Raw genomic sequence first — 17,373 nt, forward strand, 5'->3', positions numbered from 1 at the left:
TAATGTTAAACGCGAGGGCCGTACTTCCCAAGCTGTTCTCTGGAGTTTTAGAGTCACAACTGGCCACTACAACACTCACCAGAGGCGGTCGCCATTGCCCTGACTCCATTTTTCGATCGAATGTGCAAATTTGCCCTTTTGCTGTGTTAATAAACGGTTTCAAGGAAGTCTCATGAAGTCTAGTGTAAGTTAGGATAGGGCAAAGCGGGAGCGCAATAAAAGCTCGCTCTCTCGCTCTTGGCGAATTCGCCCCGCTTTGCCACCGTAGGTAAGGTAGGCACAGAAGAAATTGTTTTAATATATGAAGGAAGTCGAGAAAAATCCATGAAATCGAACGCACGCACTTCTTTTTTTTCGTCGTATTAAAATACAAAATTGCAGTCACCCAAGTTGTTTCGGTATCGTTATTTAGAAAAACTATTCTTAAATTTCATGGCGCCCCCGGGTGGACTTGCAATTTAAACGTATTAATTCAAGTGGAAGGCAAAAGTGACAGTGACACAGTGGAGAAAAGATAAATAGCCAAAATCTATTATACATACCTACATGAACATGCATATGTATGTGCTGCAGCTAAATTGCCAAATTGACCGCGACGTGTGTGCAAATAATTCAACAAACAAAACTAAAAATCACTGCGTCGGTCGTGCAATACCCTGTCTGCAGCTATATACAAAAGGAGATACACATATACCATCTACCCAAGAAGATCCAAGTGGAGCATCCAGTATAAGAAGAGGAGAGTACAGCTCCTGGAATTTCCAATCTTCTCAAGAGGAATTTGTGCAAAAAATTGAAAGCTCGAGTGAAGACGAAAAGATTAAAAAACTCGCAATTATTGTCTTGTGCTGAAACAATTGCACCTCGCTTTCAATTCTTGGCACATACGTATGACATAGTAGAGCTAGATTGCATGCTGTAGTTAGAGTTGAGCATATACATATATATTAATACATATATACATACATATGTACATCTAACCCTCTTGGACGCAATAACTACACATATAACTCATTTTAACTGCAATCGCTGTCACCCCTTTCCCCTTTCTCGTTTTCGTTGTGTCAAATATATGTACATATAGTTGGGTCGTTGGCCAAGCACGCATACCAATACGCAGCTGCAGCGGTGAATTTTTTCGTCTCGCTTTCGCTCTTCACCGTTGCTTATCTTTGTTCTTTTGTTTGGCGCGCTTGATCCAAACCAAACACCAAGTGACGCGCTACCCTGTTTTCGTCGGGTATATTCGTTTGGTGTCAGTAGGATCCAACTATCAATTAAGACAAAGTCGTGCCTCGGAAATCAATTTAGCGTCGATCATTGTCGGTGCATACGTACATATACACAACATCCATTCTTCAGAACTGCAGCGGTGACATTTTTCGTTTTCGCTTGTCACCAGTGCAGTTCGTTGCTGTTCTTGTGTGGTTTTCGTGTACGCGCCAGCCAAGCGACGCTCTACCCTAAATTTTTCACCTCGTGTGGGTACAATTACCCATTATTTCATTGAGTGCCTCAGCATTAAATACGATTATTAGAAACGATCTTTCGCCTTCAGTTGCTTGTATTGAGAATCAATATGACTTCAAAAGCCAACAATATTGCCCTTGAAGAGCTGAAGAAAAAGCGCAGTTGCCGTGTCAAAGGCATTCGTTTATTAGCGGACCGTTTAGAAGCGGGGGATATTCCGCTGGTATTGACGGAGCTCGAGTGCAGACTCGAAACGCTGATGCGTAGCATTGACACGGCACGCGAACTTCAAGAGAAGATTGAAGATATAGACATTGACGATGAATTTGAAGTCGAGTTGGAAGAACTCTCAATTGTCACAAAGGCAAAATTAATGTCTCTCATTTGCGCATTAAAGACAGCTGATGAGACAATACCGGCAGTACCAGCTTATGGTGGCCCAACTCGTGCTCGCCTTCCGAAGTTAGCTCTGCCGCAGTTCAGCGGCAACTTTTCGGACTTTAAAAACTTCATAGGTTTATTTGAGACTCTAGTTCACAATGACCAAAGCATTCCAATTATCGAAAAGTTCAACCATTTGCTTTCGTGCCTCTCCGGTGAAGCGTTGGGAACAGTTAGGGCTTTCCAAGTAACCGAGACCAACTACGAGAAAGCAATGGCTAGCTTAAAACGGGTCTACGATAATGATTGTCTGATCTTTAAAAATCACATTGATGCCCTATTTAGTCTTCCCAAAATGACCCAGCAATCAGCATCGTCCTTAAGAAACCTTATAGATACCGCCTCATCCATATATGGTTCGTTGTTGTCGATAGGCGATGATAAAAAGATCTCGAATGCGATGATTATTCATCTCGTCTTGAGGAGAGTCGATCCGGTGACCAAAGAGAAATGGGAAGAACAGCTCGATTATGACAAACTGCCACTTTGGACGGACTGTGAAAAGTTGCTTAATCGCAGACATCAGCATCTTTCGGCCGAAAATTCGGACAAACCAAAGCAGGAGCAGAAAGCTGTGCCAAGCAAGCCGCATAATCGGAGCTCATTCGCGTGTTCCACCGCGAATACCAAAAACCAACAATGCAGCTACTGCAATGCGAAAGGCCATTTGTTGACAGATTGCAGTCCATTTGGTCGGCTGGCAGTAATGCAAAGGTTCGAATTCGCAAAAACTGCATCCTTGTGCATCAATTGTCTGCAGCCAGGCCACTCTGTAGTACGATGCAAAGCTAAGAAGTGTCGAGTGTGTGGCTGCTCACACCATACCTCATTGCATAGATACACAGTGGCGAATAAAAGTCTAGCGTTACCATAACCCCCAGAGAATTCTTCTCCTCCTCCCAATCAGAATCAACCTTCCACTTCGCATGCTCTCCATGCGACAGCTATGGATAGAGTTATTCTGGCTACGTCGATCGTAAGCGTCCGAACAAATAATGGTGAACATGTTTTGGCCCGAGCTCTGCTTGACTCGGGGTCTCAAACCAATTTTATAACTGAGGACTTAGCACAGCGCTTACAGATCCGTAGGGAGGAGTCGTGTATCAACTTGCTTGGTATTGGTGAATCCAATTCACAAGTCAAGAAAAAGATACACACGGTGGTGAAGTCGCGAATTACTGGTAGTGAGTTTTCGGTTGATTTCTGGATTCTAAAGTCCATTTCGGGGTATCACCCTGATCAGACACTTAACGTGAGTGACTGGAAAATCCCGAAGAACTTACCACTTGCAGACCCATATTTCTTCAAGCCACAGAAGATAGATATGTTGATAGGTGCAGAAACATTTTTCGAACTTTTATCTGTTGGTCAGATTCGACAAGGTCCTGACTATCCAACTCTGCAGAAAACGCTTCTCGGCTGGATTGTGTCGGGCAGATACACTCCAAAGGTGACTGCCACCCAAGAAGCTAGGAATTGTTTGAGTTGTCGAGAAGAGTCAGTGATCCACATCGACAATACATTACAAAAGTTTTGGTCACTGGAAGAATTGCCGTCTTTTAAAAAGTCTTTATCTCCTGAACACAAGTTATGTGAAAAGCATTATAGAAGGACTACTCAGGTCGTGCCTTCAGGTCGGTTTGAAGTAAGACTGCCGTTCAAATCAGATCCCAGTATCTTAGGCAACTCCTTTGAAGTGGCTAAACGGCGGTTTTTATCGCTTGAAAAAAGATTGTCTCGTGACCCCGAGTTGCAGAAAATGTACTTGGAGTGCATGGAAGAGTACCTCTCCTTGGGTCACATGTCTACCACAGACAACACAATCCCCAAAACTCCACATTATTTCATTCCACATCAGTGTGTGTTGAGGCCTAAAAGCACGTCGACCAAGCTCCGCGTCGTTTTCGATGCGTCTTGTAAAACGTCCTCTCAGGTGGCCTTGAACGACATATTGATGGTCGGTCCTACGATACAGGATGAGCTGTATTCGACATTGCTCCGATTCAGACTACACAGGTACGCCTTGACAGCCGATGTCAAAAAGATGTATCGCCAAGTCTGGGTCGCTGATGCGGATAGACAATTCCAGCTCATAGTGTGGAGAAGAGACCCGTCTGAGTCCTTGAGAATATACCAGCTCAACACCGTAACATATGGGACTGGACCAGCCCCATTTTTGGCTATTCGGTGTTTGAAGAGGTTGAGTGAGTCTGCAAAACTCTCACTCCCTAAAGCTGCTGAAGTTATTGACTCCGACTTCTATGTCGATGACATGTTGACTGGTGCTGGTTGCGTAGAGGAGTTAAAGACAATTAAGTCTGATGTGGCTAAGGTTCTTCAAACCGCTGGGTTTGAATTGACTAAATGGTTTTCGAACTCACCTGAGGTCACCGCATCCGAGAGCACAGTTAAACCGATAACGATCTCGGACTCTGAGTCAACTAAGGCGTTAGGAATATCGTGGCTGCCACACGAAGACGTCTTTAAGTTCCAAATTGACACGTCAGTTATGGGTCTCCGAGCGACAAAACGGAACATATTATCGGTGACATCGAAGCTGTTTGACCCCCTTGGCTTGTTAAGTCCTTTAGTAATTAAGGGAAAGATCCTACTGCAGGAGCTTTGGCTCAACAAGCAAGATTGGGATGAGTCAATTCCAATAAACTTGGAATCAGCATGGAACTTATTAAAAGAATCCTTGGGTCAGTTGGAGAAGATTACCATACCTCGATTTGTGCATACTGATCCCATGTCACCGATTCAAGTACATGCCTTTGCCGACGCATCCATGAGAGCTTATGGAGCCTGCGTCTTTATCCGTAGTGTTAGGTATTATATTAATATCTATATACGGTCACACCATCCAAGGGATATAGAATAAAGGAGAATCTTGAAGACAACACGTGCTTAAGTCTGAGTGTCAATACACTACATAATTGGCGACGAGGATAAAATAAAACGTATTAATATACATACACATGTTAAAAGTGCATATAATATATGAATAGCAACATGACGAAAAATGAAGCACCAACATTCTATCAAATGGCAACAATTGCTGAGTTTTCGCCACACCAAGAAACGTTCTGCATTTGGAAGGAAAAATTCGACATACATTTGTGCGAATTGAATGTGAAAGAGGAAAACACAAAAAAGGCAGTTTTGTTGAAGTCGATCGGTACAGCGGCTTACACTGTACTACATAGTTTGTGCAATCCGGTATCACCCGTATCAAAAGCATACAAAGAATTATGTGAAATTTTAAAAACACACTACACACCACCTACACTCATATTCAGAGAAAGAAAAAAATTTCACATGTCCACAAAAAGTGAAGATGAGACTGTAGCGGAGTGGTATGCTCGAGTTAAACAATTGGCATTGGAATGCAAATTTGGCTCAAATCTGGAAGCGTTTGTATTAAACCAATTTGTGATGAGCCTTCCCAACCCTATATATGAAAGAATATGTGAAGAAGACGAAAATCTAACTCTGGCTGATGCACTCAAGAAGGCGATGATCATGGAGACGAAGATCAGCACAAGGAAGACAGAACACAACGTCAACTACATGCATCAAAAGAACGGGACTAGTCAATGGCAGAGGCAAAGAGGCGAGAACAGAGATCAAGCAAAGAGCAACGGCAGAAGTCATTTCAAGGGCAACCGAAACGTGAGTTACAGAGGCGGCAGAAGCGACGGTGACGGCGACGGCGAAAACGACTGCGACGCTGGCAGAGAAAAGAAGCAGCAGCCATGCACACACTGTGGCTGGCGAAATCATAACTCAAACAATTGCAAGTATAAGGCATGCAAATGTCACAGCTGTGGAAAAATAGGTCACTTGGCGAGCATTTGTAAAAATAAATCAAAAAAATCCGTAAATTATGTATCTCAAACAAAACATGACACCTATTCTGATAATAATTTTGATAATGATAATTATAACTTTTCTATCTATAGCGTTGATACAACCTCAACTAATGGAGTATATTATTTACCTGTAAAAATTGATGGAAACATAACGAAAATTGCTTGCGACACTGGTGCACCGTGCACATTGGTTCCAAAAACATTTTACGAAAGCTTAAATACCAGCAGACCACTTAGAAAATGTCTAGTTCCATATGTAGATTACAATGGAGATTCAATCAAAGTTATTGGTGAGTACGATGCAACGATCGAATATCGAGGTCTAAAAAAACAAATTGTTGTTGTTGTAACCAATGCAGTGAGTCCACCTTTGCTAGGTAGAACATTTTTGAGAGCTTTTAATTTTGAGTTAATGCAGGTGAACAATGTGTACGTAAATGAACCAAATTCTGTAATTACAGAACAGATTAAATCGGAGTTTGCTGAAGTTTTTGAGCCTCGTTTAGGTTCATATACTACGAATACGATATCGTTACTATTAAAAGAAGATGCAAAACCAATATTTTTCAAGCCTAGGTCAGTACCATTAGCATGGAAAGAAAAGATTGAAGTGCAGTTACGAAAATTCATAGATGATGGAATTTTAGAGCAAGTTGTTAGTTCTGAATGGGCAACACCTTTGGTACCGATTTTAAAACCAAACGGTGACATACGAATTTGTGGTGACTATAAGGTTACATTAAACCGGTCTTTAGTCGACGTAAAGTATCCACTACCTCGAATAGACGACATTTTTGCAGCGCTTGAAGGGGGTACACTGTATTCAAAACTTGACCTGTCAAATGCTTACAATCAGCTAAATTTAGATGAGCAATCTCAAAATTTGTGTACTTGGAGCACACATATTGGACTATTGAAAGTTAAACGCTTACCATTTGGTATAAAAACTGCAGCAGCTATTTTTCAAAAAACAATGGAAGGGTTGTTTCAGGGTATGCGAGGAGTTGTGGTTTATCAAGATGACATAACAGTTACAGGACGAGATCTTCAAGAACATATTTCAAACCTAAAAGCTGTACTTAGAAAACTGAAATCAGTTGGACTTAAATTAAATGACAAGAAATGTGAGTTCTTTAAATCCAAAATTTGTTACCTAGGATTTTCAATTGACAGGATAGGACTGAGCAAAAACAATGATAGAGTTGCGAGTGTATTGTTTGCACCGGCTCCGGAAAACGTATCACAGCTTAGAGCTTTCATAGGCATGGTAAATTATTATTCAAAGTTTATCAATAATTTCGCTCAGATAATGAGTCCTTTATATGCATTATTAAAGAAAAATACAAAATTTAATTGGACACGCGAATGTCAGAGTGCATATGAAGAGGTAAAGAAAGAAGTAACTTCTGAACAAGTTTTAGTTCACTACAACCCAGATCAACCGTTAGTATTAACGACTGATGCTAGCAGTCATGCAGTTTCAGGTGTTTTATCACATAAATGCAATGAAGATATCAAACCAATAGCATTTGTATCAAGAGCATTATCCAAAAGCGAGCATAATTACAGTACAATCGAGAAAGAGGCCCTGGCTATAGTGTTCTGTGTGAGTAAATTAAGACAGTATCTTTTAGGAAACAAGTTCATCCTTCGAACAGATCACAAACCATTACTAAGCATATTTGGAGACCTGAAAGGACTTCCATTGATGGCCTCTGCACGAATGCAAAGATGGGCACTGACTTTGTCAGGTTTTCAATATACAGTTGAACACATAAAGGGGACCTTAAATATAGCAGATGGACTCTCAAGAATGCCTCAATGGGAAACGGCTGTACCAAACGAAGACTATAATTACATACATTTTATACAGTCCGAAAAGGTGTTCAAAATTAGCTTCAAAGAAATAGCTCGTGAAACACGACGTGACCCAATATTATCAAAAGTTTGTGAGGCAATTAACACTGGTTCGAAGACAAGATTAAAAGGCAGCGAGTTTTCTGCCTACATCTCTAAAACAAATGAACTTTCAGTGGAATATGATTGTATCTTATGGGGACACAGAGTAGTAATTCCAACCAAACTGAGACAAGCTATTTTAGCAGAATTTCATGCATCGCATTTGGGAATAGTAAAAACCAAAATGTTAGCACGTTCTTATGTGTGGTGGCCTTGCATGGATTCTGAAATTGAGAAATTAATTCGAGATTGTATTCCTTGTCAGGAACTACAATCAAGTCCAGAAAAGAGTCTGTTAATACCGTGGAAATCCACAGGAAAGGCTTGGAGTCGAGTACACATAGACTTTGCAGGACCAATTAGAGGTTTTCATTTATTGGTTATTATAGATTATTATACAAAATGGGCAGAAGTATTCAAAACGAAGGAAATAACTTCATTGTTTACTATCAACAAGCTTAGAGAAGTATTTTGTCGATATGGTTTACCAGACGTGTTAGTTAGTGACAATGGACGACAGTTTACTTCTGATGATTTTAAAACGTTTATGAAAAACAATGGTGTTAATCACATTTTTACTGCTCCAGGACATCCAGCGACTAATGGTCAAGCAGAAAATTTTGTAAAGACTGTTAAGAAATCACTATATGCAAACATAAAGGCTAATGAAAGACAAGATTTTAATACAATTTTAAATAGATTTTTGATCGATTACCGAAATACGATTCATTGTACTACGGGCGAATCTCCTGCTAAATTATTTTTTGGTCGTACACTAAAAACAAGATTTTCGTTGTTAAAACCACCTACGGTCGAAAGCATAATAAATAAAAAACAGACTGAGTGTGTTGTAAATCACAAAGGTAGACGAAGCACAGAATTTTTAAAGGGTCAAAAAGTTATGGTTAGGGACTACAAAAATCCTAACAAAGCAAGCTGGACTCAGGCAACTGTAAAACAACAACTGGGCCCGCGTTCGTATTGTTGTTTTTTTTTGGCGAACAATAACAGAGAAATAAAACGTCACCTGGATCAAATTAGAAACCAAAGCACTAACAATCATACATCGCCTAATGCGAAAACACCTGATGTCGAAAGCAATTGTTCAGTAGATGACAATTCCAAAACCAACAATGAACAAATAGTTTCTCAACCAACACCCACCAGGAGAGAGTTGAGACCACGTGAGGCAGGGAAGGTAGTAAAGCGTATTTAACAATAAAATAATATAAAGAAAGGAATTATGAAATCAAATTATGTACAAATTAAACACTGAAACAAATACTAAACAGATTAAGAAGAAAGAAAAATACGAAATCACATAAATTTTATATACGCTAATTAGATTAAGTACACAAATCAAATTGTTATAAGAAAATAGATTTGTAAATGACATGTATATTAAACATCTAAGGAGAGGCGTGTTAGGTATTATATTAATAACCATGTACGGTCACACCATCCAAGGGATATAGAATAAAGGAGAATCTTGAAGACAACGCGTGCTTAAGTCTGAGTGTCAATACACTACACGTAGAAAGACTGCAAAAGGTTTCAAGGTCTCCTTGTTGACTACAAAGTCGAAAGTAGCGCCACTCAAGACGAAAACGCTTCCAAGGCTTGAGTTATGTGCCGCTCACCTTCTAGCAGACCTTTGCCACCGAATCAAATCACTGCTCAAGGTTCCAATTGATAAAATGATATTCTGGTCAGATTCAGAAGTTACTCTTCATTGGATCAGATCCCACCCTTCGTCGTTGTCAACATTCGTTGCGAACCGAGTAGCGGAGATTCAAGAGTGGTCAAGTGAAGCTTTGGCGGCATGTGCCAACAAAACAGAACTCAGCAGACATAGTTTCGAGAGGTTGTGACGTAGAGGAAATCGTACAGTCGATCTGGTTTGGTGGACCAGAGTTCTTAAAGTTTGAAGAAGAGAGCTGGCCCAGAAATCCACACTTCGAGCTTTCCGAAGAAGAGATACAGATGGAAAGTCGGAAGAAATCGGTCGGACTGACCGTCGCGGCCAAGCCAAATTACTTAGTGGATGTAATCGAGGGATACTCGTCACACCTCAAACTGCTAAGAGTGTTCGTTTTCGTGTTCCGCTTCATCCGAAAATGCAAATACAAAAGTCTCAACTTTGGAAAAATTCCGTCATCCGTAGAATACGACGAGGCGTTTCTAAAAATAGTCGAAATAACACAGAAAAATGAGTCTCAAGAAGATATTGAAAGGGTTCGTAAAGGCACCAAGTTAGGCCCCAGTCTTCAGCGCTTGAATCCCTTCATCCATGAAGAGGACATGGTGCTCTTTTTCGTTGTTGCGAGTTGGGGGGCGACTAGTTAACGCTCCTATGTCATATAATGCCAAGTTTCCCTTGTTATTGACAAAACGCTCGCCGTTTGTGCAGACATACGTTCGCTATCTGCATCAAACGAATTTTCATGCCGGCCCACGAGCACTCGTGAGTATCCTTAGACAGCGCATTTGGATAGTGAATGCTCAGGCGGTCTGCAGGGCGACAGGTAGGTCGTGGTATGCGTTGCTTTAAATGCCAGCCGCTACTCCAGACCCAAATGATGGGCAACTTACCCGCAGACCGGCTCCGTGCTCTCAGCCCATTTTCAGTATGCGGCGTTGATTTTTGTGGCCCAGTCTATACGACTCTGAAAATTCGTGGAAGGCCCCCTTATAAGTCCTACATAGCGTTATTTGTCTGTTTTGCGTCCAAGGCGGTTCATTTAGAAATTGTCTCCGATTTGACGACTAATTCCTTTTTGTTGGCATTCCAAAGGTTCGTCGGTCGTCGAGGATATCCGCAACGTGAACTGCGACAACGCGACAAATTTCGTCGGAGCAAGTCGCCACTTCAGCGAACTGCGGAGGAAGATAGAGGCGGAAGCGGACGCGATACGCGAATTTACGTCAAGAAGCGGGTGCGAGTTTGCCTTCATACCGCCTCGAGCACCGCACATGGGCGGACTTTGGGAGGCCGGTGTGAAGTCTGCCAAGGGCCTACTCCTACGGGCAGTCGGAAGCGCTCTCCTCACCGCAGAGGAGCTGGAGACCGTGCTGGTCGGGATCGAGGCGGTACTCAACTCGCGCCCGCTAGGACCCCTAAACCCAGACCCAAGCGACGGAGACGCGCTGACTCCCGGGCACCTGCTGACAGGCGGGCCGCACATCGCACCCCCAGCACCCAGGACCCCGGAACAGGAGGGTCTGAGCTGCTTAAAGCGATGGCGGCTTTCGGCCGAAAATTCGGACAAACCAAAGCAGGAGCAGAAAGCTGTGCCAAGCAAGACGCATAATCGGAGCTCATTCGCTACTGCAATGCGAAAGGCCATTTGTTGACAGATTGCAGTCCATTTGGTCGGCTGGCAGTAATGCAAAGGTTCGAATTCGCAAAAACTGCATCCTTGTGCATCAATTGTCTGCAGCTAGGCCACTCTGTAGTACGATGCAAAGCTAAGAAGTGTCGAGTGTGTGGCTGCTCACACCATACCTCATTGCTTAGATACACAGTGGTGAATAAAAGTCTAGCGTTACCATCACCCCCAGAGAATTTTTCTCCTCCTCCCAATCAGAATCAACCTTCCACTTCGCATGCTCTCCATGCGACAGCTATGGATAGAGTTATTCTGGCTACGTCGATCGTAAGCGTCCGAACAAATAATGGTGAACATGTTTTGGCCCGAGCTCTGCTTGACTCGGGGTCTCAAACCAATTTTATAACTGAGGACTTAGCACAGCGCTTACAGATCCGTAGGGAGGAGTCGTGTATCAACTTGCTTGGTATTGGTGAATCCAATTCCCAAGTCAAGAAAAAGATACACACGGTGGTGAAGTCGCGAATTACTGGTAGTGAGTTTTCGGTTGGTTTCTGGATTCTAAAGTCCATTTCGGGGTATCACCCTGATCAGACACTTAACGTGAGTGACTGGAAAATCCCGAAGAACTTACCACTTGCAGACCCATATTTTTTCAAGCCACAGAAGATAGATATGTTGATAGGTGCAGAAACATTTTTCGAACTTTTATCTGTTGGTCAGATTCGACAAGGTCCTGACTATCCAACTCTGCAGAAAACGCTTCTCGGCTGGATTGTGTCGGGCAGATACACTCCAAAGGTGACTGCCACCCAAGAAGCTAGGAATTGTTTGAGTTGTCGAGAAGAGTCAGTGATCCACATCGACAATACATTACAAAAGTTTTGGTGACTGGAAGAATTGCCGTCTTTTAAAAAGTCTTTATCTCCTGAACACAAGTTATGTGAAAAGCATTATAGAAGGACTACTCAGGTCGTGCCTTCAGGTCGGTTTGAAGTAAGACTGCCGTTCAAATCAGATCCCAGTATCTTAGGCAACTCCTTTGAAGTGGCTAAACGGCGGTTTTTATCGCTTGAAAAAAGATTGTCTCGTGACCCCGAGTTGCAGAAAATGTACTTGGAGTGCATGGAAGAGTACCTCTCCTTGGGTCACATGTCTACCACAGACAACACAATCCCCAAAACTCCACATTATTTCATTCCACATCAGTGTGTGTTGAGGCCTAAAAGCACGTCGACCAAGCTCCGCGTCGTTTTCGATGCGTCTTGTAAAACGTCCTCTCAGGTGGCCTTGAACGACATATTGATGGTCGGTCCTACGATACAGGATGAGCTGTATTCGACATTGCTCCGATTCAGACTACACAGGTACGCCTTGACAGCCGATGTCAAAAAGATGTATCGCCAAGTCTGGGTCGCTGATGCGGATAGACAATTCCAGCTCATAGTGTGGAGAAGAGACCCGTCTGAGTCCTTGAGAATATACCAGCTCAACACCGTAACATATGGGACTGGACCAGCCCCATTTTTGGCTATTCGGTGTTTGAAGAGGTTGAGTGAGTCTGCAAAACTCTCACTCCCTAAAGCTGCTGAAGTTATTGACTCCGACTTCTATGTCGATGACATGTTGACTGGTGCTGGTTGCGTAGAGGAGTTAAAGACAATTAAGTCTGATGTGGCTAAGGTTCTTCAAACCGCTGGGTTTGAATTGACTAAATGGTTTTCGAACTCACCTGAGGTCACCGCATCCGAGAGCACAGTTAAACCGATAACGATCTCGGACTCTGAGTCAACTAAGGCGTTAGGAATATCGGTGCTGCCACACGAAGACGTCTTTAAGTTCCAAATTGACACGTCAGTTATGGGTCTCCGAGCGACAAAACGGAACATATTATCGGTGACATCAAAGCTGTTTGACCCCCTTGGCTTGTTAAGTCCTTTAGTAATTAAGGGAAAGATCCTACTGCAGGAGCTTTGGCTCAACAAGCTAGATTGGGATGAGTCAATTCCAATGAACTTGGAATCAGCATGGAACTTATTAAAAGAATCCTTGGGTCAGTTGGAGAAGATTACCATACCTCGATTTGTGCATACTGATCCCATGTCACCGATTCAAGTACATGCCTTTGCCGACGCATCCATGAGAGCTTATGGAGCCTGCGTCTATATCCGTAGAAAGACTGCAAAAGGTTTCAAGGTCTCCTTGTTGACTGCAAAGTCGAAAGTAGCGCCACTCAAGACGAAAACGCTTCCAAGGCTTGAGTTATGTGCCGCTCACCTTCCAGCAGACCTTTGTCACCGAATCAAATCACTGCTCAAGGTTCCAATTGATAAAATGATATTCTGGTCAGATTCAGAAGTTACTCTTCATTGGATCAGATCCCACCCTTCGTCGTTGTCAACATTCGTTGCGAACCGAGTAGCGGAGATTCAAGAGTGGTCAAGTGAAGCTTTGGCGGCATGTGCCAACAAAACAGAACTCAGCAGACATAGTTTCGAGAGGTTGTGACGTAGAGGAAATCGTGCAGTCGATCTGGTTTGGTGGACCAGAGTTCTTAAAGTTTGAAGAAGAGAGCTGGCCCAGAAATCCACACTTCGAGCTTTCCGAAGAAGAGATACAGATGGAAAGTCGGAAGAAATCGGTCGGACTGACCGTCGCGGCCAAGCCAAATTACTTAGTGGATGTAATCGAGGGATACTCGTCACACCTCAAACTGCTAAGAGTGTTCGTTTTCGTGTTCAGCTTCATCCGAAAATGCAAAGACAAAAGTCTCAACTTTGGAAAAATTCCGTCATCCGTAGAATACGACGAGGCGTTTCTAAAAATAGTCGAAATAACACAGAAAAATGAGTCTCAAGAAGATATTGAAAGGGTTCGTAAAGGCACCAAGTTAGGCCCCAGTCTTCAGCGCTTGAATCCCTTCATCCATGAAGAGGACATGGTGCTCTTTTTCGTTGTTGCGAGTTGGGGGCGACTAGTTAACGCTCCTATGTCATATAATGCCAAGTTTCCCTTGTTATTGACAAAACGCTCGCAGTTTGTGCAGACATACGTTCGCTATCTGCATCAAACGAATTTTTATGCCGGCCCACGAGCACTCGTGAGTATCCTTAGACAGCGCATTTGGATAGTGAATGCTCAGGCGGTCTGCAGGGCGACAGTTAGGTCGTGTATTCGTTGCTTTAAATGCAAGCCGCTACTCCAGACCCAAACGATGGGCAACTTACCCGCAGACCGGCTCCGTGCTCTCCGCCCATTTTCAGTATGTGGCGTTGATTTTTGTGGCCCAGTCTATACGACTCTGAAAATTCGTGGAAGGCCCCCTTATAAGTCCTACATAGCGTTATTTGTCTGTTTTGCGTACAAGGCGGTTCATTTAGAAATTGTCTCCGACTTGACGACTAATTCCTTTTTGTTGGCATTCCAAAGGTTCGTCGGTCGTCGAGGATATCCGCAACGTGAACTGCGACAACGCGACAAATTTCGTCGGAGCAAGTCGCCACTTCAGCGAACTGCGGAGGAAGATAGAGGCGGAAGCGGACGCGATACGCGAATTTGCGTCAAGAAGCGGGTGCGAGTTTGCCTTCATACCGCCTCGAGCACCGCACATGGGCGGACTTTGGGAGGCCGGTGTGAAGTCTGCCAAGGGCCTACTCCTACGGGCAGTCGGAAGCGCTCTCCTCACCGCAGAGGAGCTGGAGACCGTGCTGGTCGGGATCGAGGCGGTACTCAACTCGCGCCCGCTAAGACCCCTAAGCCCAGACCCAAGCGACGGAGACGCGCTGACTCCCGGGCACCTGCTGACAGGCGGGCCGCTCATTGCACCCCCAGCACCCAGGACCCCGGAACAGGAGGGTCTGAGCTGCTTAAAGCGATGGCGGCTTGTCTCGTCAGCCAGGCAAATGTTCTGGCAACGATGGTCCCGGGAGTATGTGCTGGGATTGCAAATAAGATGCAAGTGGCGCCAGGAGGAGCCAAACATAAAGGAAGGCGACCTCGTAAACGTCGCCGAGGACAACCTGCCCCCTCAACAGTGGCTCCTCGGAAGGGTGGTCGGAACAACCGCCGGGCAGGTCGGAAGGGTCAGAGTGGTCGACCTAAGGACGAGCAGCGGAGCCACGTTCAGGAGGCCAATCCACAAATTGGCGCTTCTGCCAATGGTTTGAAGCCTTCCAGGCCTTCAACGGCGCCGGTGTAGCGCCATTTGGATAATAATAATTGTTATTAGGATAGTATCTCATGAAGTCTAGTGTAAGTTAGGATAGGGCAAAGCGGGAGCGCAATAAAAGCTCGCTCTCTCGCTCTTGGCGAATTCGCCCCGCTTTGCCACCGTAGGTAAGGTAGGCACAGAAGAAATTGTTTTAATATATGAAGGAAGTCGAGAAAAATCCATGAAATCGAACGCACGCACTCCTTTTTTTTCGTCGTATTAAAATACAAAATTGCAGTCACCCAAGTTGTTTCGGAATCGTTATTTAGAAAAACTATTCTAAAATTTCACTGGTCATAAACTGCTCTGCCATCTGCCCAGCACGTGTCTGCATTGCATGCATATGGAGTGCTTGTATATTCATGCCAATTTTGCTTTCCTAATTACATCTTTCTATTCGAACTAGTCTGTGCGGATCTGTCGGCAGAGTTTGCCCAGCGCTTGTTGCAGCAATTGGCCCGCCTCTTGCAATCCACGCCACACATTGAATTCTATCTGCAATGGAGCTGCTGCCTACTGACACTGCATGGAAACCAGGATGGCGTCTTCCAGCACACTGGCCTGCTGGCCCTGCATGAAATCCTCAAGGAAATACGAAACCCTCAATAAAATGTGAGTATTACCATCCTTCCCTTTCTCTGAACCAATTTTACTGATTCCTTTTATATACTCACAGCTGTGACTATAACAAGTACACTTTGAGGGTTCTCCTGGACAGGGCCGACCAGTTGGATCAAGGAAATGAGGGAAACAAGAGCACCATGGACGGGGACAGCGATGATATGCTGCTTATTAGGACAAAAGAGAATGGGTCATCACAGATGCAGCTTAGCGACGAGGAGGAGAGTGCCACCGAATCCGAGGATGTCGAATAGGAATGTTGTCGATACATCCGCCTTTTGTCGATGTCTTGTTGATTGTGTTTAAATGCAAATATTAGTTTGTTTGGTAAATGTACGCGACTTTTCTTTTATTAAGAATAAATTTAAAGCTTTTCCTAGAACCCCATTCGAGAGCTCACCGAACTATGATCAGCTTAGTGAACACCGCAACTTAAGAGATGGAAAGGATACATATATGTAAACTGGACTGGCATAGCAGATAAATCTTAGATAAATATATTTATGTTAATATAGTGATATAATGTATTTACATTGTGTCTGTATTTTCATATTAAATATAAACTCGATTTAGCTTAACAATAATATGTTTACAAAAACCTGCCTGATGCCTGGTGTGCGCTGCTTGAACTGCAGGTCGGTTTATACAATACATAGATGTTTTCGAATTAGTTGTAAAAGCCACAGCTCTAATGCTTGCATAAAAATACGCTATAATGGATAAATAATTCTAAATATGTATGTAAAAATCTCTAAAAACCGTTCACTGTTCCTCTGTTAAGTTATTTACAATCCAAATATCCTTAAAGGCCATTTTATTATCTCCTTAAAGCACCAATGCAATTTCTTGGCTGATTTGCCAAAGCCTAATACAAAAATTCAACTAAAATAGCCGTCTGCTAGAAAATAGCTGTCTCGTTTCGTAGCTCGAACATACTAGGTATGCGCATACTTACGATATGCATTGAATACTTTCAAAGCAGGGACAGCCATCCCTTTCGATTCAGGGGTATATTGTGACTAGCACAGTGATATATAAACATATATTCTCCAGCTTATCTCATTGACAAATGTGTGTGCTGAGATTAAAGAAATTCACTGCAAAGCCAAATCATACATAGGTAGGACTGCAGCTCAAGCATATACTCGTAGTTCTGTGAGTGGTGTCCCTCGTAGCATAGATTAAAATTAATGTGAAACTAAAATTATCGTAAAATATAAGATACGTTTTATACAAAGCAAATACTCCAAATGAATCAAGTATTCTCCGTGAGCAAATTGTCGATAACTTAGTTATATTTCGTTCATAGCACAGTGTGTCCGATATAGGAATATGTAGCATTGTAGCTGCTGGCAATTACTTATGTAGGTAACTGTAGTTTTTACTTGTCTGTTGTACTTCGATGATAGATTTTGAGGTTCAAAGACTCTTCTTTTTATACCCGATACTCAAAATGAGTATTGGGGTATAT

General features: G+C 43.1%; 1 protein-coding gene across 1 annotated transcript; it reads left to right on the forward strand.

Moving 5' to 3' along the window:
* The first annotated feature begins 971 nt into the window (after positions 1–971).
* LOC117192344 lies at positions 972–11,376 on the forward strand. The gene is made up of 2 exons (XM_033396991.1): positions 972–2,453; positions 11,002–11,376. The coding sequence occupies exons 1-2, from the start codon at positions 1,580–1,582 to the stop codon at positions 11,094–11,096; spliced, it is 969 nt and encodes a 322-aa protein (XP_033252882.1). The 5' UTR covers positions 972–1,579; the 3' UTR covers positions 11,097–11,376.
* The last annotated feature ends 5,997 nt before the right edge of the window (positions 11,377–17,373 follow it).

This window comes from Drosophila miranda, assembly GCF_003369915.1.
Source record: "Drosophila miranda strain MSH22 chromosome Y unlocalized genomic scaffold, D.miranda_PacBio2.1 Contig_Y2_pilon, whole genome shotgun sequence".
In the NCBI taxonomy this organism is placed as follows: Eukaryota; Metazoa; Arthropoda; class Insecta; order Diptera; family Drosophilidae; genus Drosophila; species Drosophila miranda.